The sequence below is a fragment of the Lissotriton helveticus genome, chromosome 8 (genome assembly GCF_964261635.1).
Source record: "Lissotriton helveticus chromosome 8, aLisHel1.1, whole genome shotgun sequence".
Taxonomy (NCBI): domain Eukaryota; kingdom Metazoa; phylum Chordata; class Amphibia; order Caudata; family Salamandridae; genus Lissotriton; species Lissotriton helveticus.
The window spans coordinates 224512138-224539042 of NC_136069.1; the positions used below are offsets into that span (position 1 = coordinate 224512138).

Here is a 26905-nt window from a genome sequence, read left to right on the forward strand (position 1 = left end):
CGTAAAGATTGAAAAGCGTGGGACTTAGGAAGGGCCCTTGTGGCACCCCGTATGGTGATTTAAAAGGTTTGGATCTTGCTTCTCCCAGCTCTACTGTGAAGGATCTATTGCTCAGGTATGAGGCTAGCAGTGTGCGTGCTGAGCCCTGAACTCCTACTCCGGCCAGACAATTCAGGAGTGTCTCGTGGTTGACCGTGTCGAAGGCCGCCGAGAGGTCTAAAAGGACCAAGGCGGCCTACCCTCTGGCATCGAGCATGCTCCTGCCGTTAGCAGTGCCGTTTCGGTCCCATGTCCCTCTCGAAACCCGAACTTAGAGTGGTCTAAGATGTTTCCATCCGAGAGGTACTGGGCAAGTTGTTTGTTCAAAAGTTTTTCCAACACCTTCGCCGCAAAGGGAATCCTTGCTATGGGTCTAAAATTGCCAGGGTCCTCCGGGTCTAGGTTTGGTTTTTTTAGGAGTGGCATTACTGATGTAGATTTCCATGCTTCAGGGAAAACTCCTGATAAAATGATATGCCTAAACAGTTTTTCCAGCTGTTTGCTCAGTAGCTCGGGAAAAAGCTGCATCACCTTAGGCGGGCATGGGTCCAACGGGCAGCCTGATTTGGTGGTCATTTCCGTCTGCAGAATCTGCTCCTCAGACGGTGCCTGAAACAGGAACCGCGTGCTCTGCTGTGCGATGGGGAGAGCTGTCTCAGAAGTAGTCAGGTCTTCCCCAATTGCACTGGTCATATTTGAAGGAGGCTGAGCCCCTACAATTATATCCATTTTTTTAAAGGAGTCATACACTGCGGCGACTTTCTTAACAAAAAAGTCTCCCAACGTATTACAAAACTCGGGGCTAATATCTAATGTATCATTGCTGCCTAATTTTGTCAGCTTTTTAACTGTGGCAAATAGCTCCTTGCTGGAGTTTCTGGCCTCATTGATTTTATGCATATAGTAGCTGCTTTTTTCTGTTACTATAGTTTTTTATGAATAGCTAAAGAGGCTTTATAGTTTTCCCTTGGCCCTGACTCATAGTTTGTCCTCCAAATTTTCTCCGCTTTCCTGCAGTTCCGTTTTTGCACCCTAAGGGCTACGGAGAACCACGGTTGAGATGGAGATTTCCTTTTATGTATGACCTTTCTCAGGGGAACTGCTGCACTAACAGCTGTATTAATCCAATTGGTGATTTGCTCCTTGGCCGTATTGCTGTCTGGGGTCAGGGACTCTGGGGCTGACAGCTCAAGTTGTTCATGTAGTATCCTAGTGTTCGTCTTGGCCCAATCGCGGTATATGACTGTCTTTGGCTGTGTGGCTGACAGCTCAAGTTGTTCATGTAGTATCCTAGTGTTCGTCTTGGCCCAATCGCGGTATATGACTGTCTTTGGCTGTGTGGTTAAGCTGGCAGTTTCTTCCGCGACCTCAATATTGATCGCCCTGTTGTCTGACCATGGGACTAGTACGGTTTCAAGTATTTTTACCCCCCTATTGGAAGTGAAAATCCCATCAAGCATGTGGCCTGCCTTGTGGGTACCATGCTTGACCATCTGTTCCAATGCCATATTTGCCATGGCATCCTTCAGTGATGCTACAACTGTGTCCTCACTTTTCTCCAGATGTAGGTTAAAATCCTCTAGAATAGTGTAGTCGGCGCCTCTCACACTAGATTCTAGGAAAGGGTTAGTAGGTGGATGAGGGGCAATTTAGACTTGGGGGTCTGTAGATTAGGAGTCCGTTAAAGGTATAGTTGCTGGTGATCTTAATTTGAAAGTCCAGCGTCTCGCAGTCCCTACTGCTTCCCTTATCTGAGCTCTTTACCTTCAGTTTTTTGTTCGATATAATGGCCACGCCACCCCCGTTTCTCCCTCCTATCTGCCCTGTTAATCAGGAAGCCCTCCGGTAAGGCTGAGACTAGATCTATATCTGAAGCCTCATCTGCCCACGTTTCTGTGACAAAGAGGAGGTCCAACTCTTGTGTTTCAATCAGTTCTGCTGTATGTGCATTGTGCTTGACAGGGGACCTAGCATTAATTAGACCTGCCTTGATTGATTTTGACTCTAGTTTTTTCTCTTGAACCATCTGAGTGCTCCAGTCTCCCACAGGGAGGAATATGAACTCACGATGGCAGGCAGGGCACTGTTTAGTTTCCGCATGCAGGTCTATCCTGGGACAAGAGGAGCTCCCTCTAAGTGCGTGAAGCGCCAGGCTGGGGTAGCTAATCCTCCCTAGGCCTATGCCGGCTTGAACAGGGGGTCTGGCCCGGGGCCCAGTCCCGGCGCAGACGGGCCCAGACAGGCTCTCCTTTGGCGAGCCTTCGGCGCGCCAGCGGCGCGCCCGCTGCGCGTCCGATTTGGCATTGGGTTAAGTAAGATGAGGGCGTCGGAGGACTAGAGCGCAAAGCGCCGGACCTCAGCACCCAGAAGTGAGTGTCTGCTCTATCCCCCTGGGGACCCTCCGTTCAATCGCCACTTGCCGTGACGGACCGGGGTGCCTGGGTCAAGCTGATTCACACAAGTTAGCAGGTATTTTTGACTGTCTGTGCAAATCGGCAAAATTCATAAAAACATTCAATTTATATAAAATACCCCGCATTCACCTGGGCGAGCCGCGAGTCTCTATGGTCAGACACGCGTCAGCTCTGCCCCAGGCTCAGTGCAGATGATCGATAGCAGTGTCTCAGTAATCCTTTTTTAAAATGATAAGTGTGCAAAGTACGCAATGAGAAGTGTGCAAAATGTTGCAGCAAGTTATCACAGAATTGAGTGCCCAATTTTAAAAATACAGCCTGCGCCTGTCCGAGCCGCGAGTCTCTATGTTCAGACACGCGACGGCTCTGCTTCCGGCTATTTAACAGAATAAACTGACAATGTGCAAAATTAAAAATTGCACAATAGTTGATAATTATAGCCAGGTAATGCAGCTTAATTTTGGTAAAGGAAATGACCTGCTTTTGATTAATTTTTACAATAACATTTTTGATAATAGTAGGGGGCTTATCATACCGGCATTGGGGAAGGCAATCGAAAGAGTGTTGGCACTATCTAGCAATCAATCCACCATACTTTGGGTGGGTGATTTTAACATTCAAGCTTCCCCACAGGCCACAAGTAATACTTGTGGATTTAGGAGAGATTTCAACACTGATAACCATACTGAAGATATGCACTTTTCTCATTGTGGTTATGGTATTGCCCTAAATAATTTAATGATGGAACTAGATTTGGAACTCCTGAACTGCACAAAGAAACGAGGAAATATTAAATGTCCGACATTTAAAGGCAGGAATGCCAATACTAATATTGACCACATCCTGGTTTCATATAATACAAATTTTTCTAATTTATGGATAACGGAAGAGCCGTCAAGCGACCTTAATAGTATTTCGATAACGATGTTATGTTGGGGTAATAATCATCTTCCCACCAACCAATCTACCTCAGATATAGCCGCTGTAAGATCTAATGGCATGAGAATTAAATGGGCTGGTGTGGATCCCCAAAAGATACAAAGGGATGTGGCAATAAGATGCAGTAAAGAGATAGATTATTGTTTAAGTAATGAGGTCCATCCTAGTATACTGCTCTCTAGTTTTGTAAAAATAAATGTAATTGTAGTGGGTCTTCTAACCAAGAATAAGAGGAAAACCAAGCCACCTATTACTGGATGGTTTGATAAACAATGTTCTGAAGCTTTGCATAAATTAAAGCAGGCACTTGTTTTCAATCCACGAAATACTTTACACATCCAAGAACAGCGTCACAATTATAAAATGACGCTGTTAGCACGGAAAAAAGAACTATAGACAGGGGCTTGGAATAAACTCAATCAAGTGGCAGACACAAAAGATAGTAAATTATTTTGGGAGACAATAAATAGCCCCTTTTTAAAAAATGATTGCATACCTGAGTTAACTTCGCATGTAAACTGTAGTGCTTGGATCGAACAGATAGGTTGGTTTTAGATTTAGATTTCCTCCCTTTGAATAATAAGCCGTTATGGTCTATTTTACCCTTACAAATAAATTAAAATGAGGTTTACGAAGGGATAGTAAGCAGCAAAGGAGGCAAGGCACCGGGTCCTGATGGCGTACCGGTAGATTTTTATAAATGTGAAATGAATTTGTGGGCTCCAATTTTATTAAGGTTCTTTAACGCAGCTACAGAGAATGACCTCCCCTTGTCTTGCGGCCAATCGATTATTATCCCACTTTTTAAGAAAGGCTCAAAATGCGAGGCATGTAACTATTGCCCGATTTCATTATTGGATTCATCGATTAAAATCATGAACAGGATTTTATTAAAACGTTTAGAAACTTGGACTTCTGATAACGATATATTATCGCAAGCCCAATATGGTTTCAGAAAGGGCATAGGGACATTGGAGCAATGTGTTAACCTGGATCTTCTTATTAATAAATATACAATTGCCAAAACGGGGAACTTGTTTTTATGTTTTGCAGATCTGAGTAGTGCTTTTGATCTAGTAGACCACTCTATTTTATGGCCCACACTACTCGACTGCGGTGCCCCAAAGGAAATGATACATTTTTTAGCTAGATTATACGAGAGGTTATCTTGCAAAGTGCGTTACGGACCGGCTGGTGAATGCACTCCGTTTTTAATGTGAAAAGAGGCGTTCGCCAAGGTTGTGTTTTGGCCCCACTATTATTTTCATTATTTATTAACCAAATTGATGTAATATTAAAAGAAATTCCTGCTGATGCCCCATTAGTAAATCGGAAACCAGTTCCAATTCCGCTTTATGCAGATGATGCTGTTTTACTATCACGTACACAAAATGGCCTTCAGTTACTTATCGATAATTTTTCAACTTTTATTAATGGGTGGAAATTTTTAATTAATAAAATAAAGACTTTTACTATGACATGTGGTAAGAAGATTAAATCAACTAGAAGCTTTTATATAGATCATTCAAAAGTGCAATCAATTAAAATGTTTTGTTATCTTGGTATAACTTTTGCAAGCGATGGGTAGTGGTTCCATGAACAAGAAAATGTACATTTTAAAATGAACAGGTGTATCAATAGTATTTTTAGGTTCTCTACTAAATTGGGAGAGCGAACAATAACAGACATGGTTGCGATTTATAATGCAAGGTGCGTGTCATCTGCTCTATATAGGCGGGAGTTTGGGGCCATCAAAAGCAAAACAACTGCAGATTATTATGTGTACCAACCTCGGCCTCAACACAAATAATACATCAAGAAGTAGGACTGAATTATATTGCAGATTTAGCGGCCCTACGCCCCTTGTTATTATGGCATTCGATTTGGCCGAAAGATGAAACTTTGTTTACGCAGTCTATTATAAGAGACGGTATGAAGTTGGAACATAGCTCCAGTATCCCGTGGCTCAAATATATTTATCATTGGTATAAAGTCCTGTTCAATTGTAACATTTTCCTGCAACCAGAATATGCAGCCTCAATATCAAAAAAAGAGATTAAAGCAACTTTTTTGGCACATAGTAGGGTATCCAGGGAGAGTTCAATCGTGAAACTACCAACTGTTACATTTTATCAAGAATTCAATCTTAGAAGTGGTTTTCAGTTATATTTAACTGAGGTAACAAGAAACTCGCATCACTTTGTGTTGGCACGCCTTAGGCTGGGAATTGTTCACCATATAGTAGCTTTCCCTGATATGAAAAAGAGTTCTAATTCCGCATGCCCATGTGATGATAAATCTTTGCAGAGTTGTTGTCATTTTTTAATGTTTTGTAAGTTTTATATTTTTTTACGGAAATTTTATCTGAAACCTATCTTTTTAAAATATAATGTTCGTACCACCAAAAATGCTATGAAGTTAATATCATCTCTGGAAGGCCCAGATGTCTGTTTGCATGTCGTCTCATATATTTTAAAATGTATAGCAGCCAGGAAATCTAATATTATCTGAATTTGCACATGTTACCTCCTAAAGCTCATTAATGATTAAGTTTATGATATCTCAGTTATTTAGTTATTTGCACCTGCACTTTTGCAAATCTTTGTACAACTGTATGCTGCTGGAATATGGCACTTTATTGAGTAATTTGCACTTATTGCATATATCACTTTTTGCAGGATTTTGCACTTAATGTAACCTTATACAAGAAAAGATTTTATGTAAGGGGTGGACTAATGTATTCACATGGACAAAATTGTATCATGTACTATTTTAAATGACTGCTTGTATGGTTGCGTTTCACAAACCGAATAAAAGCATATGAACTGAACTGAACTGAAATCTACAGATGAACCTAGCTATATAACTACATGCACTTACATCAACATACCAAACCCAAAGGAAAACACAAAATGTTATTTATTAGTTATCTTTTAACATTATATTACCCTCTCCTACAGCATAGCTGCACCATATGTCAGTTCTCACTAATACATGGTGAAAGACCAGTTTAGCCCTTTGGAAGTAAATTCAAAATGAACATCAACCAAAGTGTAGAAGTACATACAGTGTCTCAACGCAGCAAACCCAAAAAGACAAAATAGCAGCTATCTGTGTACCTCTCTACCACTGTGTCAGTGGTATATTTAGTATCTCAGAACTTTTCTTCTTAGAAGTATCACATTTAAATTTTGGGAAACATTGCATATAAAGAATCCTGCACATTTAACTCTATCAGAGCATATTGCTCACAAATTCTTCTGGGTACATGCAAAGAGTGCGTCACAGCTTGCATATATAATTCACCAGATGATTCTGGACTACATAATCCTCAGTAAAACATATAAATACATATGCTTGTGGTTGAATACATGAATACTCCCTGGATGATTGAATGAATGCACAGGTAGTGCCTAGGTGATTCCCTGAGGATACAGGGAGTGCCTGGATGAGACCCTGTGTGAATGAAAACTTAATGGGTCGTTCTATATCTGCATAGTTACTGCCTGCATGTTTGCCTGAGTATATCACTACTATCTGGGTGTTTGGATGAGTGCATGAGTAGTTCTGGAATGATTAGATAAGTGCATGACTAATTCCTCAACAATTCAATGCATACATAGATAGTGGTTGGGTGATTAAATGAGTGCAACTCTAGTGCCTGGATGATTGCAAGAGTGCATAGATAGTATATAGATGATTTATAGAGTGCATGGATAGTGCAAATATGATTGTTTAAACACATGCATACCAGCTAGCAGACTGGATGAGTTCATGAGTAGTGTTTCAGTGATTGAATGACTACATGGCTGCTGCCCAAGTGTTTTTGGTTCAGTAAACAGGTAGTCCCTGGTTGTTTAGATAAGTACATAGGTAGTGCCTGGATAATTGAATGGGTGCATCAGTAGTGCCTGGCTGATAAGATGACTGTATGACTAGTTTCTGAATGGTTGCATGAGTCCATTGTTAAAGATTAAGTGATTGGAGGAAATCAATTGTACTGCTGGGGTGTATGAATCAGTGCAAGAACATTGCCTCAGTAATTGAATGAGTGCATAGGTACTGGATGGGTGATAAGTTGACTGCAATGGTACTCCCTGCGTAATTAGATGAATTGGATGAGTGCATAATTAGTGCCTGAGTGTTTGGATGAATGCATGGGTTGTGTCTCAGTATTTCGATGAGTACATGGGTTGTAAGTGGGTGTTTTAGATGAGTGCATGGGTTGTGCCTGGGTGATTGAATGATTACATAGGTGCAACCTTGGAGGTTGTTTAAGTGAATGGTTACTGCCTGGGTGATTGGACGAATGATTGGTAGTGCCTGCATAGCTCAATGACTACATAATTAGTGCATGTGTAATTGCACTAGTGTCTGGGTGATTGAATAAGTACATGGATAGTACATGTGTGATTCGATGATACCCTGAGTAGTAGCTGGGTGATTAGATGAGTGCCTGAGTAGTGCCTGGCTGACTGTGAAAGTACCTCAATTACTGTTAGATACATAACAGTTGTGCCTATATCTGTGACTCATTGTTTTAGTCATTCTGTCAGTATCAAACTAACTATTTTAGTGTATCTATCCTTTTCTATTGAGCTATGTGTAAGTAAAGTCTACATATTACACTTGATTTATCTTTGTATACATGGCTGTCTAGGAGCATACATTGCTCTGTCACTCAGCGTTCACATGCATCAGTAACTTTCTAAAACTGAAAACAACAATTCTCACTTTTTCAAACCTTATCTTAATGGTATACGTACATCATTTGTCAAATATTTCTTATGTCTTTAAAACATATATTCAGCATTTCTCAAAGAAACATTACACACCCTGTGAAGCTAGTACAATTACTGGCAAGAGACATGCTGAACTATTAACTGTCCTCAAATGAAAATAGAGCATGTTTAAAGCAATGCACCACCCTCACCATATATAAAAAAAATTTAACAGCCTTAAAGAACATAGATTGCCATGTAAACACATATGTGGTTTCATAATAGATATACAGCTTGAGGCCATCTTTTCAAAAATATATAGTTCTATAGATCTTTATGTAAACTGAAAAATCTCATCGTATATCCAAACAGAAAAAACATTTTTCATCACCTAAATATATGCAAACGGGTTATATAAGTTAAAAACCACATTGACAAACACTTCCTAATAAATACCTAAAAATGATTTCTGCTGTATAATTTCTATTTAGGCGCAGCACATTTTCTTATCTTTTATTCATGACTACACTACTCCTGTTTAATGTGACTAAAAGTACTAAAATTCAAAGAAAACAAATAACATAGGTCTGTTTGTTCTGCACATTTAAAACATTGTCATTATTAAAGGCATTGCTCATTCCCTGTGCCAGGTACAGTTCATCTGATATTTTTTTTATATCATATCACTGTCATACTTTTTTTTTATGTAACTCCCATATACTACTTCATTTTTTAGGTTTCGCCTGGGGCACGGAGCTTTAGCTCCGCTCCCAGAGAAATCTTTAGTTTTCAGTAAGGGACACTTGAATCCGCCCTCTGTTCCATTGGCTAGCTCCATAAATGGAGGCTAGCCATTGGAAAAGAGATCTGTCCGTCAAGGCTGGACCAGATTCGGGGGCATTCCCGAGATTTTTTCCCTCTCCACCCACTTCTGTTCGTCATCGCGGTGGTGGGTGTGTGTTATTTTTTTTTTTCGAGTGGGCCTGTTTTGTTCCTTTTTAAAGTGTCTGTTGTTGGAGTTGGCTGCAAGATTCGAGTTCCCACGAGGCGATCAGGTAAGGAGCATTTTGTTTATAAATGTGCGTGCGCTGTGATCCTCCCCCCACCCCTCCCGCTGTCCGTGAGCATTTTGTTTATAAATGTGTTTTCACTTTGTAAGTTTACGTACACTTCTAGTGCTGGAGCGCTTTATGTGCCTCTATAGCGCTTGGAAGCGCATTGCTGCTGGAGGCCGGCGGCGGATCGGCGCGTGAGCCCACTCCGCTTATTTTGCCGACTTGGATTTGCCCAGTTATTTATTTAATTAGCGAGTGCCCACCTCGCGATTTCTGCCCGCCTGCCTGCCTAGCGAGGGCCGCCGCGCTGCCCGTGGCGACCCGGAAGTACCTGGCCGGCCGGCCAATCCCTTCGCGGCCGGCCGGAAGTCCCGCCCCCGCAGCCCGGGGGAGGGAAAGGGAAGCCTTGGTGTTTGCCGCTTCCCCCTGCTTGGGGGAAGCCTTTGCCGGTGTTGCCGGTCTCCCATGCCTGGAGGGAGACCGGAGAGGAGCTCCAGAGGAGCGGAGGGGGCGCGGGGCACATTGTCGGGGCCCGCCCCCACCGCAAATCCGTACCGGCAGCAAGGAGAAGCCTGGCGGTGCGAGGAGGAGGGCAGCTTCAGGCGCAGGCGGGGCTCCGGTGTCGTGGAGAGCCCCGCGCTGCCTCAAGAAGAGCCTGGGGTGTTGCTGGCCGGGACGGAGCTGTGCGCAGGTGACCCCGCGGGAGTAGCAGGTGGCGCTGTGGCCACGCAGTCAGACTGCACTCTCAGAGCGGTGAGTGGGTCACGCTCCTCTTTCCCTCTATAAGCGTCGGGATTATGAGACCCATTTGTGGCTAAAGATAGCCAGGGGTGGCTGTAGTCCGTCCTCTAGGGGCCCATAGAGCGGCTCTGCTGAGGAATGAACACGTAGGCCCCGATGGAGGCTGGAATCCTTTGTCTTGCTGAAGGAGCTCAGCGCTGCGAGGCACCGGGACCTCTTCGAGGCCCGTTACTTCACCCCACAGCTCGCCTGACCCACTCCATACCGCCGTTTTCTGAGGGGGTGATATGCGCACAGGCAGGAGCGCGGGATCCGCCACTGTCGTCAGGCTTCCTCACAGCCCTCCCTGCAGGAGCTCAATGCACCTCACCGCCCTCCCTGCAGGAGCTCAATGCACCTCACCGCCCTCCCTGCAACTCACAGCCCTCCTTCCACCTCACAGCCCTCCTTCCACCTCACAGCCCTCCTTCCAACTCACAGCCCTCCTTCCAACTCACAGCCCTCCTTCCACCTCACAGCCCTCCTTCCACCTCACAGCCCTCCTTCCAACTCACAGCCCTCCTTCCACCTCACAGCCCTCCTTCCACCTCACAGCCCTACCTGCAGGAGCTGACTGCACCTCACAATCCTTCCTGCAGGAGCTCACTGCACCCCACAGCCCTCCCTGCAGGAGTTCACTGCACCTCACAGCCCTCCCTGCAGGAGCTCACTGCACCCCCCAGGTGGTTAAGCTGATCTCGCGAGGATAGCTCTGGTTGGTTCCGGAAGTGGGGGTCTACGACTTTGAGACCGCCTTCTCCGTGTTTATTCCACCTGGCTTTGCTGTGGCAGAGACTTGTTTGATATTGGACAAGGTGAGAGCAACTCGACGTGACAGCTTCTTGCATTTCCACCAGAATTTCCAGCCTGTCCTCTCCCTGCCTGTTGCCGTGTCCCGGCGGCAGCAGGCAAGAGCGTGCACTGCGTCCCCGAAGTAACAACCCTAAAGCAAGCAAGAAGTACGCCCCCCTCCCACCAATCCCTGTTAGGTAGTGGAAACTGTCCAAACTGGGGTGCAGACAGCCCCTCTCACCTTTCGGCTTGGTACCACTGCACCAGCCGCACTACTTCCCTACTGACCGTTCTCCACTTCAGCCCCGTCTAAATTACAATTCCTGCTTGTGACCCTTTTGCCTGCTTGTGCTTGTTTTCCTGACCCTGTTGCCTGCTTGTGCCTCCGTGTGCCCCTGTTGCCTGCTTGTGCCTCCGTGTGCCCCTGTTGCCTGCTTGTGCCTCTGTGTGCCCCTGTTGCCTGCTTGTGCCTCAGTTTTCGTGCCCCTGTTGCCTGCTTGTGCCTCAGTTTTCGTGCCCCTGTTGCCTGCTTGTGCCTCAGTTTTCGTGCCCCTGTTGCCTGCTTGTGCCTCCGTGTGCCCCTGTTGCCTGCTTGTGCCTCCGTGTGCCCCTGTTGCCTGCTTGTGCCTCCGTGTGCCCCTGTTGCCTGCTTGTGCCCCTGTTGCCTGCTTGTGCCTCCGTGTGCCCCTGTTGCCTGCTTGTGCCTCCGTGTGCCCCTGTTGCCTGCTTGTGGCTCCGTGTGCCCCTGTTGCCTGCTTGTGCCTCCGTGTGCCCCTGTTGCCTGCTTGTGCGTCCGTGTGCCCCTGTTGCCTGCTTGTGCCTCCATGTGCCCCTGTTGCCTGCTTGTGCCATGTGGGTGTGTGTGTAGGGCTCTGTGTGGCTGTGTGTGTGGGGAGCTTTGTGTGGCTGTGTGGGGAGCTTTGTGTGGCTGTGTGTGGGGAGCTTTGTGTGGCTGTGTGTGTGGGGAGCTTTGTGTGGCTGTGTGTGTGGGGAGCTTTGTGTGGCTGTGTGTGTGGGGAGCTTTGTGTGGCTGTGTGTGTGGGGGGCTCTGTGTGGGTGTGTGTGTGGGCGGGCTCTGCGTGTGTCATTTGCGAGAGATAAAGCTAGTGGCATTGTAAATGACAATGCCATTTATTTATGTTAAAAAAAACATAAATAAAAATGTCAAGAGCAATGCCAATAGCTCTAACTTTAACAAAGGCGAAACCATTGCATTGTAAATGCTTGTTTTTTAATACATTAAAAAGTTATGTACATACCAGTGGATTCAGTTAGAAGATTATATTGCTGGTTTAGCTCTTCTTTAATAGTTTTGACACTCTTCAGATTTGTAAAAACTGAGCACATGAATGGTACACCACTCTCAAACAAAGCAACTATAAAATGACAACCTCTTCAACTTTCCACTCTATGATCATGAGATAGGCAGCAAATGAAATCAAGTCTTTCAATTTAGACTACTCCATCTCCACTTGTGAATGGTTAGCAACTGTTGACTCTTTTCTTCTCTTTCAAACGAGGGTCCTGTCTCCACATGTTTGCAAAGTTTTCACAATGATCAAGGAGTAATCGCAAAAATAAATGGGAGTCCAAACTGATATTTAGCTTTAGTTTTTTTAAAAATTTAAATATCGCACAACCGTTCATTACATAATCCTGAGCTGGAAATTAAAGTTTACCATTACTTAAATTGTGTCATAACCCCTCACCTTAAAAAAAATGTTCTGTCTCTTTTACATCCTTCCCTCAATACATTGTTAGCTCAGTGCATCTTGCAACCTAGTGGACCAGTAGGTCACAGGTTCACAGCACATTCTAGAAGGACCATGCTACTTCCAAATAAGATACAGCAGGTGTGGTTTACTCCACAGATTCAAAAGCATATCCATGTCTGTATTACATTTCTTTTTTTCAAACAACACCCAATAATAGGACTTCTATCTATTGCATCCAACACACTACCTAATTTTATTCACTTACATGCTAACAGCATCCAATGAAATGTCTATTTTTGAATTTTTTTTTAATTAAGAAAGCACCACCATTGTAACTGCTTTTTATTTGGAAAAATACCTCATTCAGCTCCTGCCTTCTACTGACTGATTTTGCTCCTTCACTTAAAATGCTTAGAGTGTGGATTTTTGCGACAGCTATGTCTACTGGACTAAAGAGGCTGCAAAAAGAGAGGTATTGACAGGACCAAATGTGGAGATTACTTGGTTTGGCCAGAGAGGGTTAAAGTTTCATCAGTTGTTAGATCAGTTAAAACCATTGTGGTTTGCCGAGCTCCTCACCTCATGATTGCACACTGTGGTGGCAAAGACCATTGTTACCTTTTCAGAACTGGTGTCACTTTTCCCTCACACTGACTTGGTGTACTCTGATATGTGCCAAAGACAGAAATGGAAGTGGTCAAATCAAATATATCCACAGATTGACAAAGCCAGGAAACATGTTCATAAAACTGTTTCTGCTTTCCTCAGAGACCATAACATGGTCTCTATCTACAACAACAATCTATGTTTTAACATGCATGGAATCTATAGAAGTGATGGAGTTCACTTTTCAAACGAAGGGACCAGGGTGTTTCTAAGCAACCTGAAAGCAACCTGAAACTCTGCATACAGTCTTATCAATAGCTGTCTTATATATATTTAATATTTTTTTTTAATCCGCAATAACGTCGCGATGATTGCGATCATGTTGCAAAATCATAAAACAAAAGCAGACATTCAATGACCACCAGCACATCCAAAAATATTAACTAAAAAAGTCCATTGTAAACACTGCACTACACATATCACCATATACATGCTTCTTTGAAAACATGTGTAAACTCGTGTTTTTGTACTAAATTTCATTAAAATCTATTTTAAGACCTATTTTCCATTTTCGCGGTTATTCAGGAAGTTGCAACGACGCCGTTAACTGTGACGATTGCGCATTTTCCATAAAGTGAAAACACATATATGCACACATATTACAGTATTTTACACACTAGGGGTTTATTACTGTACATTTGAAGCTCATTTTTCTAGTGTAGTTCTAGAACAACTGTCTCTGAAACCTATTTTCCTTTTTTGCAGTGAGGCCGGAGATCACAATGACGCCAAAATCGCAATCCCCACAGATACGTTGCAAAAGCAGAAAGGGAAAGCAGGAATTCAAAAGCCACCAAACACAATTTTTTTTTAAACTATAAAATTAATTCTAACCATCATTCTAGGTAACTCACTATCTAGATAACTCTATAAAAACATTCATTAGGATCTCAATATCTCTATAACAATGTGTATTAATGATTAATTGATTTTTAAATTATTTCCACCAATATTCACAATGTTTCTGCGATAATCATGGCCCCCCGTGTCGATACATGGGTGCAGCGCTGGCGATCACACCATCATGGCGAATATTATGTGCGATACAAAAAATTATTTTAGACACATAACTTGTGTCACTAACACTTACATTTCTGAAACATGTGATCAGAGTACCTCGACCCTGACCACTTATGTTTTCTTTCACAGAAACTTTTTGCACAGGGACCCGTTCCCGATAGATAAAATGGTGGCCGCAGCTTGCTGTTCAGGTTGCATCCAGCCAGTCACAGTATTCCTGTTAGCACGTGCAGTCACGATTAATCACAAAATCATCGCGAGATATCCGCTGCCAGAGATATCACTATAATCGTCAACTAAAATTTCTCTAAAACTGCTGAACGGATTTCCACCAAATAAGAAAAAAAGCACAATCTGTGTAACAACATCTACGTTTCTACCAAAATGGGTGTAAATACGTCCAGAGGTTTGAACTGTAGGTGTGGCTAAAGGTTCCTATAGAAATTAACATTAAAAATGCACCCTTATTCCGTGATCCAATTTCTCAGTCCCCACTGCACAGATCACCCCCATAATTTCTGTGATACACAGAACATAACTTGACACTTTTTTGGAAAGATTTCATGAAGATTAGTCAAACAACGCCAAGGTTATAGGCAAGGCCAAAAATGCCTTTCCTATGGAAACTAGGTCCTAACCATAACTTCCTAATGCCAAGGGGACATCACCCCACAACCAATAGCTCACCAGAAAGCGCATTTGCAGAGTGGTGGAGAAAGGGGGCAGGGCCTCTGGTGAGTTGACAGGTTATTATCTTGTTCATTTTTTCAAAGGGAAGGGGGCTTTGTAGCCCTCCTTTGCTGGGCTGATTTTGTGCCCTGGGACCCCATCCCCCGGGGCCCAGCATGATAGAAATGGGGAGGGAGGCTGCATGGCCCCCCTTCCCAGGATAATTTCTGCCCCAGGAACCCCATCCCTCGGGAATGTCCTTTCTTTTTCTTTTTTCTTTTCTTTTCTTTCTAAAAAAAGGAAGGGGGACCCTTTGTGGCCTCACTTTCCTGGGCCATATTCAGCCCTGGGACCCCATCACCCCGGGGCGCGACCTATTTATTTTTTTATAGGAAGGGGGGCAGTGTGGCCTTTTTCACTGGGCCCTTTTTTGCCCCAGAACCCCATCCCCCAGGACCTGCAAATTGTTTTAGATATTTTAATATGTTATGTTAAAAAGGGAGGGTTGCCTCAAGGTCCCCCTCCTGGGCCGATTTTGGCCCTGGGGACCACATCGTACAGACCACAGTCTTTTTTTTAATTATTAAAGGAAGGGGGGCATCGCAGCCCCCGCCATAGCCATTTTCGGCTCCGGAGTCCCCATCCCCTGGGACCTGCCATACATATTTTATTTATTTAAAAAACTGAGGGGGGCCACGCAGCCCCCCTCCCAGGTTGATTTTGCCCCCGTGGACCCAATCCCCCATACCTGTAGTGTGGGTGCCCTGGTCCCAACCCAGAGCACCCACTGCCAATGTTGGGGACCATGGGAGAAGCCTCAAGGCCCCATAATCCCTGCTAGCTCACCGCTTCTGCGGGAGGCGGCATTGCTTTGAGCCCCAAGGAGCTGCTGAATATACTGCTCCCTGGATCTCAATGCAATGTGTCTGTTTCCCTGCTTGCTTCACAGCCAGACACTTGCTCTGCTTTCAGCAAGCTCCTTGCACTGGCATGCTAAAAACAGAGCACTTGTTTGCTATGGCTTGGCGGAAGCGGTGCTCCCTCCAAGCCATAGCAAACTGCAATGGGGTGGCGGTCCCCGGGGCCATGTAGTATTCCACGTGGGGAGCTGGGTGCCCCCTCTCCTTTGTGCCAATTTTCCACAGTGAGGTGGTGGTCCCATGGGGTCACTGTGGACCCCCTTAATTATTGTATTTTGGCCTCCCTGCTTTAAAAAAAAAATAAAGTATTACCAACAAGGTGGTGGCGGAGTCTCTTAGCCTCCCCCACATTACTTAAAAATAAAATAGTGTGCCTTGGGGAGGAGGTGGTCGCGGGGCTGTGGGGGTGGAGGGCGTGCAGGCACCCCGCATTTCACATTGCCTAACCCTGGGGAGGTGGCAGTCTCTGGGGCTTTGGGGGCCAATGCGCCCCCACATTTCACTATGTCTAGCGCCGGGAAGTTGGTGTTCCGCGGGGATGTGGGGACAGAGCCTCCCCCCGCTTTAATGTTACATCTAGCAGTCTCAGTGGCTGTGGGAGCCTATATTAAATGAAGTGCAGGAGCCCGCGCTTTAAAAAAAAATGTTTGCCAGAAGTTGACGATCCAGCGTGACTATGCCAATTTTCAGTTTAAAATGCTTTTTTGGCCTGGTACCCCAAGAGGCCCAGGGGGTCAGGGTGTTTCTACCCTGCCCCCTTTCCTTCTCGATTCTATTGAGTCACAAGATGGCTGTCAACACTTCCTGGTTTGAAGTGTTAGCAGCCCATCCGATCTCAGTACGAGATCGGGAGGGGATCCCGGATCGAGACCGTCACTATATATACAACTGGTGATTTCTTTACATTTCTCCAAAACTACTGAACAGATTTACACCAAATAACAAAAAAGCACATCCCTGGAACAACATCCACCTTCCTGACAAATTTAGTGTACTTCCCTTCAGGTCCTATTGGAATTAATATGGGGAAAACTCGCTTTTAGCACCCCCTGGTTCTCGGCCCCCTGCTTGCCAAATCACCCCAAAACATTCAAAATAGCAGCTGAAGTGAGTGTCGTATTAGTTTTGAAATTTTCATGAAGATTCATCAAAAAGCGCAAAAGTTATTGGCACAACTAGGAAACTAGGTCCTAACAATAACTAACTACTGGCGACCGTCTAAATGCAGTTTCCCCTTGTGTTTACTGTTGACTAGGCAGAGGAATTATTTTTAAGATTTCAAGGATGAAGTATCTAGTAAAGTAAATCATTATTTTTTTATGATGCTTGACGAATTGTTGGGTCAATCTAGTGGCTATTTATGTTTGCATCTCTCTGGGCATGCTGGAGTAAGGTTTGTGTAATTGTAAACTTTTTTTAACAAACCATATTGTTGCAGAGTCATCCTGTGCCCTGGGCACCCCCCAATGTTTTGCTGAATGGTACTGGTGGTAACTGAAACTGACTGACCCTGGGCTCTGCCTAACCAGGCCCAGGGCCAGTGCTATGCTGAAAGAGACACATTTAGAATACAGTTAAAACACATACATATACCAGGGTACACTAACGTTTGGGGTACCCCTGTGGTTGGCATGATCTACCCTATCAGACCCTATTAAATATTAGGGCAGTAGGATTAAAACTACCTAGAAGTCCCTAGCCCACAATGGGGCATGGCAGTTTGGAGGCCAGCAGCATTTCTGCAATTGCATGTGTGCACTGCTGAAGCCTGAGGTCAGTTATAAAAGCAGGGTGCCAGGACTGCTTTTAAAAAGTAAATTGTGCCCACACTCAACTTTGGTGTTTGGGGCACCTAAAAATGGATAACCTACAATGTTATGGCATATTAGGGACCCCAGGGTCTCCTCTAGGTGTCCAAGGGGGTTGGAGTCAGGAATCTATAAGGTAGACCCTTATGAATGTGTTCTATATGCCCTGGGTTAAGTGACATTTCACTCCCCACATTGTGCTAAAGTGTTGCCCAAATTCGACTTTGATGCTAGGAGCACTGTGGAGTGATGATATGCAATATTTCTACAGATTCAAAACCCCTAAAGTCTCCCCTAGTTGTCCCATGGGTTGGGGGTCCTGTAGATATAAGCGAAGTACTTATAAAATATGTGGCATATTAGCAAGAACCGCGTTAAAATTATTGCTGTTTTAGCGGCAGGAAACTGCTGCTAAATTGGCAATAATGGGCTTGCTAATATGCGTTATAGAATTCCAATGGAAGCCCAGGTTAAAACAGTGATAATTTTGACGATGCTCTTGCTAATATGCCCCAATGTTTTTGTAAGTCCTGGTGCTGGAAAAATGTCCCAAGTCATTTTTCCCATTGCAAATCCCTTGCTACATAGGTTAATATAGTAGGACGTTTTCGATTAATAACTCTTGATAGGAGAGGGCTAGAATTGCCATTCAAAGACTTCCCTGAATGGTATTAATAAATGCAACAATATGATATTGTTGAATTTCAACTAAAGTGTACATACAAGAAGTTATAAGTTATAAGTCCAGATTCAGCCTTCCAGTGGTCTGCCCTGTTTGTTCAGAGTTAAGTGGATTAGCCAGGCTGCCTTGAAGAGGTGATAAAGAGCCCCTGGGGTCAACCAGCTCTGCTGGCAGGGCAGTGTGCTGTTCCATAGGAATGCCAGGCCAGGGGGAGGAGTCGTAAACAATGTCCTTCAAAGAGGAGGGCAGAGAACAGTGTCATTTACAACTCTGACCTTTCCACCTTAGGCAGAGGGTAGGATTAAGGAAGATATGAGCAGATGCAGGGGGGAGAGTCTAAGTAAAGTAGCCATCCTAGGGGTGTGTTTAGTCAGCTCTTAACTCCTGGCTGGAAAATCAGCCATTATGGATTTGGAAGATTTGATGCACTCTGGTACACAATAATGCCACATTCTACAGCATGTGGTCATTTCTTTGAGGAGTTACCCTGCTCCCATTGATCAGGAGTGACCTCCTGCCAGACCCAGAGAATTTGGAATAAGTATCTGAGAGGGTCAAAACCCTCCAGATCTGCTGCTTGAAACTTACTGAAGCAAGACATTGCCAAGCTGAGAAGATTGCTGTGCAAATATTTCTAAGGTCTGACCGCTGAAGACTGTGCCACCTGAAACTACAGCCCTGCGGATTATCTTGCTGAAAAAAAACTAAAGAGTGGACTCCCTGAAAGCTACAGGTTAAAAGAGATTATCTGGAACATCACCACCTAAATCTGCACCTTGGAAAACCACCAGTGGATTTGTAAGGGTTTTGTACCAGTGGGGTGTGGGAACTGAAGTCCTTAACTTTCAAGGACCATCTTGGAGCTTCCAGACCCTTGGAGTGAGTTTGAGACACTTTGTGACCCTTTGGGGAACTTCAGGAAGGAGTTCCAGGTGTTTGGGGAACTTGGGAGCAACTTGGAAAAAAAGCTCCATAAAGGGACCAACTCAACCTGGCCTGCCTTCAACCGCGAGCCGGTCAAGCCATCCAGGTTTGCCCCGCCAAAAGCTCCGTAGGTCCCACTTGCAGAGCCTGACCGTGAGTGGAAGTAATCCAAGGCCGGCGAACCAGCCCGGTGAAGAGCATCAAGGGCCCCCGCGAGAAAAAGCTCCGTAAAAGTTTCTAAGTCCGAACAAAGAATAGGTGACCGGGAACAACCGCTAGAGCCAAGCCGCCTCCCTTCAGCCGCGTGTCAGCCTGGATTCTGGGTTTGCCCCGCTGAAACGCTCCAGAGGTTGGACTTCCATAAGTTTGACCGGGAGCTCATCGCAAGGCTATCCGGAGAACCCTCACCGAATCCGGACTGACTGAGAGCCTCGAGGGATCCCAAGAAGAAAAGCTTCAGAAAAATTTCTACGTCCGAAGGTAAAAACTGTGACCGGGGCCTACTGCGAGTGGTAGCCTCTTCGCTCCATCGCGGTCGGCCTGAAACTTTGACTTTGAGCTGGTCTATCGCGACCAGATATCCCAATAGGGTGCTATATGTTTCTAAGTATTATATAATGCTAAATCTTTGAAAATTCATATCTCCGGTTCCCCGCATGGATTTGTATCGTTTTGGTGTCATTTTAAAGATAAAAATATTTCCTATTTTTATAAATTGTGACTGGATTTTTATTATGTGTTGTGTCTTAATTATTTACTGAATTGGTGTTTTTAAATGCTTTACATACCTGTCTTTGAAGTTAAGCCTGCCTGCTCGCAGCTACTCTACTAAGGATTCAGCATAGGAATAATTTTCTAAGACCTATTCTGAGCCCTATCATGTTTTAGTGGCCTTATTGACAGTGATAGACCTACATTTGCCCCTACCAATAATCCACTTTCCAACACATATGGAATTCCATTACGTCGGATTCTGTGTGTTCTTTCACCCTTTTCCCAGGTGTTAGAGCATGGAACCCAATATTACTACTTGGTATTACTCTCTGTAAAAAATAGCCAGAGGCTTTAGCTACAGCATACCAATGCCCCAGCCAAAAAATGTGCGTTTCCTGTTGCTTCCTTACTCCTCAAACCTCCATCCACCACCCCCACCACAGACAGAGACCACAGTATACTTTTTCTGTCTGCTCAGAAGAGGGAATTGTGAGAGGTTTTACTAACAGCAATTCTAGTTCCAGATAGTAAACCCCATTGCATGTAATTGCACAGTGTTGGTGCAATGTTATCGGTTGGTAACATCATTTTTGAGAGTGGATTTACCACTCCGCTAGTACTGTGAAACTTGTAATCAACCCTATTGTGGTATACTCAGACATTTTGCAAAAGGACGAAAGTGCAATAAATTGGACAAAATATGACTACCTACTGGATAATTTTACCAAAGGGATGCTGGAATATCAAAGGCTATCTTTGAATGTTTGGATATTTTTTGTTATTTTGTATTATGTTATGTGCTTTCTGTAAGTTCTTATAAAACTATTTACTGTCTCTCATTTTTTTCAGCAACATGGGTTGGAGGAGCATACATTAATGGAACAGCAGAAATAGCGTATCTTCCCAGCAGAGGACTAGCCTGGGTCACGGCTCCGTTAGGGTTCTCACTAACCTTCATTATTGGTAAAAAACATAAATGGTGGTTAATTTTCATGAATAAAAGATATGCATAGCTGTCTGTTCCTTCAGGTTAATAATTATCATGTGAGGAAGAAAGTGCTTTGTATGGTGAAGGCCCTACTTACCTGAAAAGAAATCTCTCTTGGTATACTCCCAGAAGAACCTTACGCTCAGCAAATTCTAGGACAGCTAATATCTTCAAAACCAGAAGAAAGAACTGGGGAGGTAGGAGCTTTATCCACATTACATCTCTACAGTGGAATAATCTACCCTACCAGCTTGGAGTACATCCTAATCATTCCAGTTTCAGGAAACAACTATAAAACCTGGTTATTCTCCTATTCAGTGTGATCAGGCATAGGCCCTTCCTGGTGATCATTGTTTAACTCTGTTCACTCACTTTCTTGCATAGCAGACTCAACGCCAAGACACAGTTCAACTTCGCGGTCTATAAAATTCTTTAATATAATTTTCAATACTATTTACAAAGAAGTAAAAGCTAAGACAGTACATGAGATATCATTTTAAGAGGAAGATAATTTTATTGACGTCCAATTTATAATAGAAGAATCCTATGCATTGGCGATGTAAACTGGTATAAACACTTGCAGCTGAGATCTGCAAGTAACGTTCATATACAGAGTTATAGATGGGCAACAATGAATTATGGGGATATTTTTCACTGAGGGTTTCTGAGTGACATCAAATAGAAACAAGACTGAAACTCAAGTTGTCTATGATGTCACCTAGGACTCAGAGTTGAAAAACATCCACGTAATTCACTTTTTGCCCATCTATATTTTTCTGTTATGTATGACCCCCAAAATCATCTGCCCGTGCTTTCAACTGCCTCGCAGCGGCAGAGGAACAATGGGGAGCCATGCATAACATGGCCTCCATCATGTATCCCTGTCTCAAATGTTAAACAATTATTTACCTGCCATCATTGACCAACCCCCACCACCATCCCTGCCTGTCTTCCCCCTCCTGCAGATGTGCTTTCTGCTTTCAGTCAAAGATAGGGTGACCAGACGTCCCGGATTTCCCCGAAAAGTCCCAGTTTTCAGAGGAATGTTCTGGTGTCCCGGAGTTTTCCTTAAATTTAAATACATGTCTCGGGTTTTGGGACAAAGGTCAAGTCTTCTTGAAAACGAGTATTAAAAGGTATGCTTTCATTAAATAATGTATCTGTTTCAGGCAGCACAGCTTCATGTTTGCTGCAGCAGAGGGGAGGCAGAGAGGAGAGCAGTGGTACTCAGGGTAGAGGCTAGATGTCTTTTTTAATAGCTAAGGGGGATGTTTTTTTGTGTCCAGGCCAGACATATAAGTAAGGTTGAAATCTTTAGTCCTGCTTTTATGTCTAGCCTGTTCCGGTTTTTGCTTCACAAAATCTGGTCACTCTAGTCAAAGCAGACACGCAGCGCTGCACTGACAGGCTCTCAGGGAAGTCTGTCAGCCTGGCCTGGAAAGCCATTATAACATCACAACAGTGGGTAACCAGTTTTGTAATCAACTGTTACTATGTCACAGCAGTGGGTTATGAGATTCAGAAACTTAAATGAACGATAGAGGCTCTCTATGAGAGCTGTACATTACATCAAAGTTAACAGCTATGGGAGTGGGGGAACATCGTTTACGACGCGGTTTTTACACCGCAGTGCCTTTACCCCGCAGCTACTACAACGCAAGTCGTTACTACGACTTGCGCTGGATGGCGCTGTGGGATAAGGAATCTTGCAATTTTATATTCCAACATCTTCCCTACTGTTACGGGGACTGGTGTTGGAATATAAAATTATAAGATTCCTAAACCCACGCCCTCCAACGCAAGTTGTTGTAATGACTTGCGTTGTAAGACTTGCGTGGTAAAGGCATGCGTTGTTACAACATGCGTTGTAACAACGTACATCCGTGGGAGTGTCATCCGGTCTTTCATTCTTCCGAACTCAACAAAATGTGTAATATTAACTGAGTGATTGTAAACTTTGTTATGTGCAGTGCTATGTAGTGGTACACATACGTTAACCAATTCTGTTATTAGCAATTGCCAGTAGGTGTGGGTGTTTACTAATTGATATTGCTTCGCCACTGATTGACAAGTTTTGTGTGTTTCAATAGATAAATGGGTGAATGTGAGAAGTGTAAACTCCTGAATGGAGCGACAGGATGGACGAATTAATAATTCAATGCTAGGACAATCAATGGGTCTGTGTTTGCATTTAGAGGTTAATGGGAGCATGTATGGATGCATGGTCAAATAAATGAGTGAACAGAAGATGGCTGGATGGTTGGACAGCTGAGGGAATGAGTAGTTGAGTGCATGGATGAGTGCATACACATCACAACAATCTTTTGGGCTGAGGTTTTGAAAGAACTGACAGGAAATGCTAAAAATTACTAATAATATGCTAGTGCAAGTGTTACACCATGGCTGGACACCATTGCGCCAACATTGTCCACAATGTATGTAGAAATACCACCATACGGCAGTGGAAGGAGTACACCACTATCATGCTATGGGTTTCAACAGTTTGACAAGAATTATCACCATTTTGCCTTGGCGAGCATTATGTCCATGGTCTACATTCCGTCCCCTCTTATCTATCACATATAAGTACACGTACATGCAAAAAATGATGTGTAGTTCATATAAAATGCACACTATTTGCAAACAATTGTATTCTCCATATTCGTTGCTAGTTTCCCAAAAAAGGGAAGACACTCACAGCACTTCCTTTCGATGGAAAGAGCCTAATTGTTTGGTTTTTATAAACAAAATGTCTAGACATCCAAACTGAAACTTCACATAACACAATAATACACCAACAACACTGCAACACAGTAGCACATTACAGTATCAGCACACCACAACAACACAACCAAAGAAACACAGCTCAACAGCTATTCAAACAAACACACCAAAAAAATACAACACTAACACAACACAAATGCACACCACTATTATACTGTTGTGCTAATGTTTTCTAGGTGTATTGTGCTACGGCAACTTGTGGGGTTATTGCTTTGTTTTTGTGTTATTTTTGTAGTTGTGTTTTGTGTTGATCTTGTTTTTAGTATGTTGCGGTGCTGGTATTTTGTTGTGCTACATTAATGTGTTGTTTGTTGCTGGGTTGTATTATTGTGTTGTTGGTTTGTTATTGTTCTGTTGCTGTGCAACTAGTCATGTGTTTTGTGTTATCATTATTGTTGTTTTTCTATTTTGAGGTGCTATTCTTTATTTATTGTGTTTTGTTATCATTTTTGTTGTGTCGAGCTATTATTTTAGTTCTGTATTTTGTGGTATCTTGTGTGAGTTGAGGTTGTGTTATTGTTTGGTGTTGTGCTGTTGTATTTAATTAAGATGGTATGTTATATAGTTATTGTTTTTGTATGGTATGTTTCATGTGTGTCATATTTTGCTGTGATATGCTTTTATCTTGAGGTTCTAAGTGCATGTGTGTTTTCTATTGGTGTTATCATTGTGTTGTGTTATCTGTCATTGCACTGTGTGTTTTGCTCTTGGATTGCACTGTAATGTGTTATTAAGTTGTTATACTGTTACCTGTTTTGTTATGTTTAGTGCTGTGGTGAGCAACATTTCCATAATGTGTTTTTGCTTAATAACGTGTAATTGCAGCAGAATTATAAAAGTTTCATGTAATTACTCAAAATTAAAAACTGGCAGCCCAACAACTTTATTATAGTGTAAAATCTGTATTCACTTCCACCTTGGACATGGGGATGCTTTTCGCACTAAAAACATCACTTTGTGCACTGTTGTTCGTGTTGTTCCAATGCTGAACAGCACATTTGGGTTAAATTGTTATTATGAACTGTGGTAATTACATATTGTGGCATTATTCCGTAAATTCTGGGGGGGTTTCTATAACAAGTGTAATGGGAATTTACCGGAATTATGCTATTTGTGCTGGCGTAACCCACATTTCGTGCAGTTCTAGTCATAGTATATTGGTGGGGTTTGGTAGTGTGGTGATGGTGGGTGGTACTCTGGTGCCCCTCAGGGATATTTTAGTAGTTGGTTTACAGTACAGTGATGAGTGAGGCCATTTTTGGTGATAGGTGGTTTTGTGGCAGAGAGTTCGTAATTGTCTGTGGGGTGGATACTTTGCTATTATGGATTGGTTGTGCGTTGGTGTGAGGGGGATAGTGCCGGGAAGTGTTGTTTTGTTGAGATGTTGTTTATTGGCAGGGTCTTTTATATGATGACTGTGTTCGGTAGCATGACATGGCAGTGAAGAGCTGTGAGGTCTGAATGTGTTGGGGTGAATGTTAAGTGCTATGATGTAGTAGTTTATTTACTACGGTAAGTATGTACCTTTAGGTGGTATGTAAGCAAAGGGAGGATAGTACAATTGTAGCATGTAGCAGCAGCAGGATGCTGGGCCATGGTGTGTTACTTTCTGATATTTTTGTGTGGTGAAAAACAGATGTGGAGTGGTTGTGTAGCTCTAGGTAGACAGGAAGACTGCTGATGTGATGTGTGAGACGTTGTATTGTTGGTTGACTGGAGTATAAGCCCTCGTCAAGCAACAGGCACAATCCCTGTCACGGTGAACCACAACAGTCACTAGATCAACCTGTGTTTAACCCACTGGTTGCTTGGCATAAAAGCAGTCAGGCTTAACTTAGAGGCAATATGCAAAGTATTTATGCAGCACACAAACGGTAATAAAGATAAAACATAACACACGAAAAATCCCACACCAATTTAGAACAATTGGGTTAATTGTAATACATTATTTGATACCAAAATGACAACAATCCTAATAGCAGAACTGGAGTTATGAATCTTTAAAGATTAAATAAAACTCTAACTCCTAAAAGGTTTAAATGCCAACCGCTGACATCATGTTGTGTAAGACCGGTTCAAAGTAAAAAAAAATATGACTAGAGCGCAGGTCACATACAAGAAGTGGATAGGGCCCGGTTGGCACTTGCCTTTGGACTTAGTAGAAATTTTGAAGAAAATGTTCTGAGAAGTTAAGTTCAGCGGGGCAAGGCTGCAGCCAGTATATGAGAAGGAATCGTCGTCATCGTGAGCTGCTGCATGTAGTTGTAGTGAAGATTTCTACATTCAGACTTAGTCACTTTTTGGGAAGTCATAAATCTCCAGACAGATGAGGCAGGAAGCCTTTGCTGAGGAGAGATCCAGGAGGCCAGATACCCCTTTGCTGAGGGGGCGCTGAACAGGATTTGCTGCGTCAAAAATAATGTAGCCGGAGCTGCTTCCAATGTCAGGCTGACTAGTGATGCACCTTGGAGAGATAGACATGCAGGTTGGTCCTGGTCTTCCCTTGGTTCTCACAGCAGTATTTAGCCAAATATTTTCTAAGCCTCAAATTTTTGGATTTAGACTCTCTGGGCTCTTTTAGCGCCACCACCAAGCATCCAGGACTGGAGGGGCACCACAAGGGGGTGGCAGGGGATGAGGACTCAGTTAAGCTTTGTCCAGATGTGGGTTCAAGCCTTTTCTGTCCCTGAGGCTCTGAAGAGGAGGTCAACAAACTAGCTCTTGGAGTAACTCTGGTAGTCCTCTGTTCACGTGCAGAAGCAGGGTTCTCGCAGCAGGGTAGGTCTCTGAGGGTTCAAGGCAGGCTCCAGGCAGCAAAGCAGTCTTTCCAGGTGCAGCAAAGCAGTCTTGTGGAGTACACAGAAGACCACAGCAGCAGGCATCCCTCTGAGAGTCCATCTGCAGGTCTAAAAGCGAACTGAGTGGGTCTGAGGGTCCCCTTTTTATGCATGGTGCCTTCTTTGAAGTACACATTTCTAGAAATTTTGCTTTGAAATGTTTGAGGTTGCCTGGCTCCCCTGCCCTGGCTCCTGACTGGCTGCATGAACAGGTGCAAGTGGAGCTGTGCTCAGCTCCTCCCCCCCAACCTGCCAATTGATGGCTCATCCAGCAATACCTAATTACCCTATTGTGTGGCTCTCTGGGAGGAGTAAACAAAATCCAGCTGCCAACTACACCCAGAGATGTGACCGGGGGTGGTTGCAGGTGCCAAATAGAATGGTCAGAAAAATGCCAACTTTCTAAAAGTTAAAAGTCAACGTTTGCAGTTTTGTGGG

The 26905-nt window shown here is 43.6% G+C and overlaps 1 protein-coding gene across 2 annotated transcripts in view; it reads left to right on the forward strand.

The window, feature by feature from the left end:
• LOC144771567 (high affinity choline transporter 1-like) overlaps positions 1 to 26905 on the forward strand; it is a 132280-nt gene that overhangs the window by 53983 nt on the left and 51392 nt on the right. Inside the window, exon 2 of one of the 2 annotated variants that reach the window (XM_078655961.1) lies at positions 20708 to 20821. The exons of the other annotated variant lie outside the window; for it this stretch is intronic. Within the exon in view, the coding sequence (XP_078512087.1) occupies positions 20708 to 20821 (114 nt within the window). The remainder of the gene's footprint in view (positions 1 to 20707; positions 20822 to 26905) is intronic. 2 annotated transcript variants of the gene reach the window in all.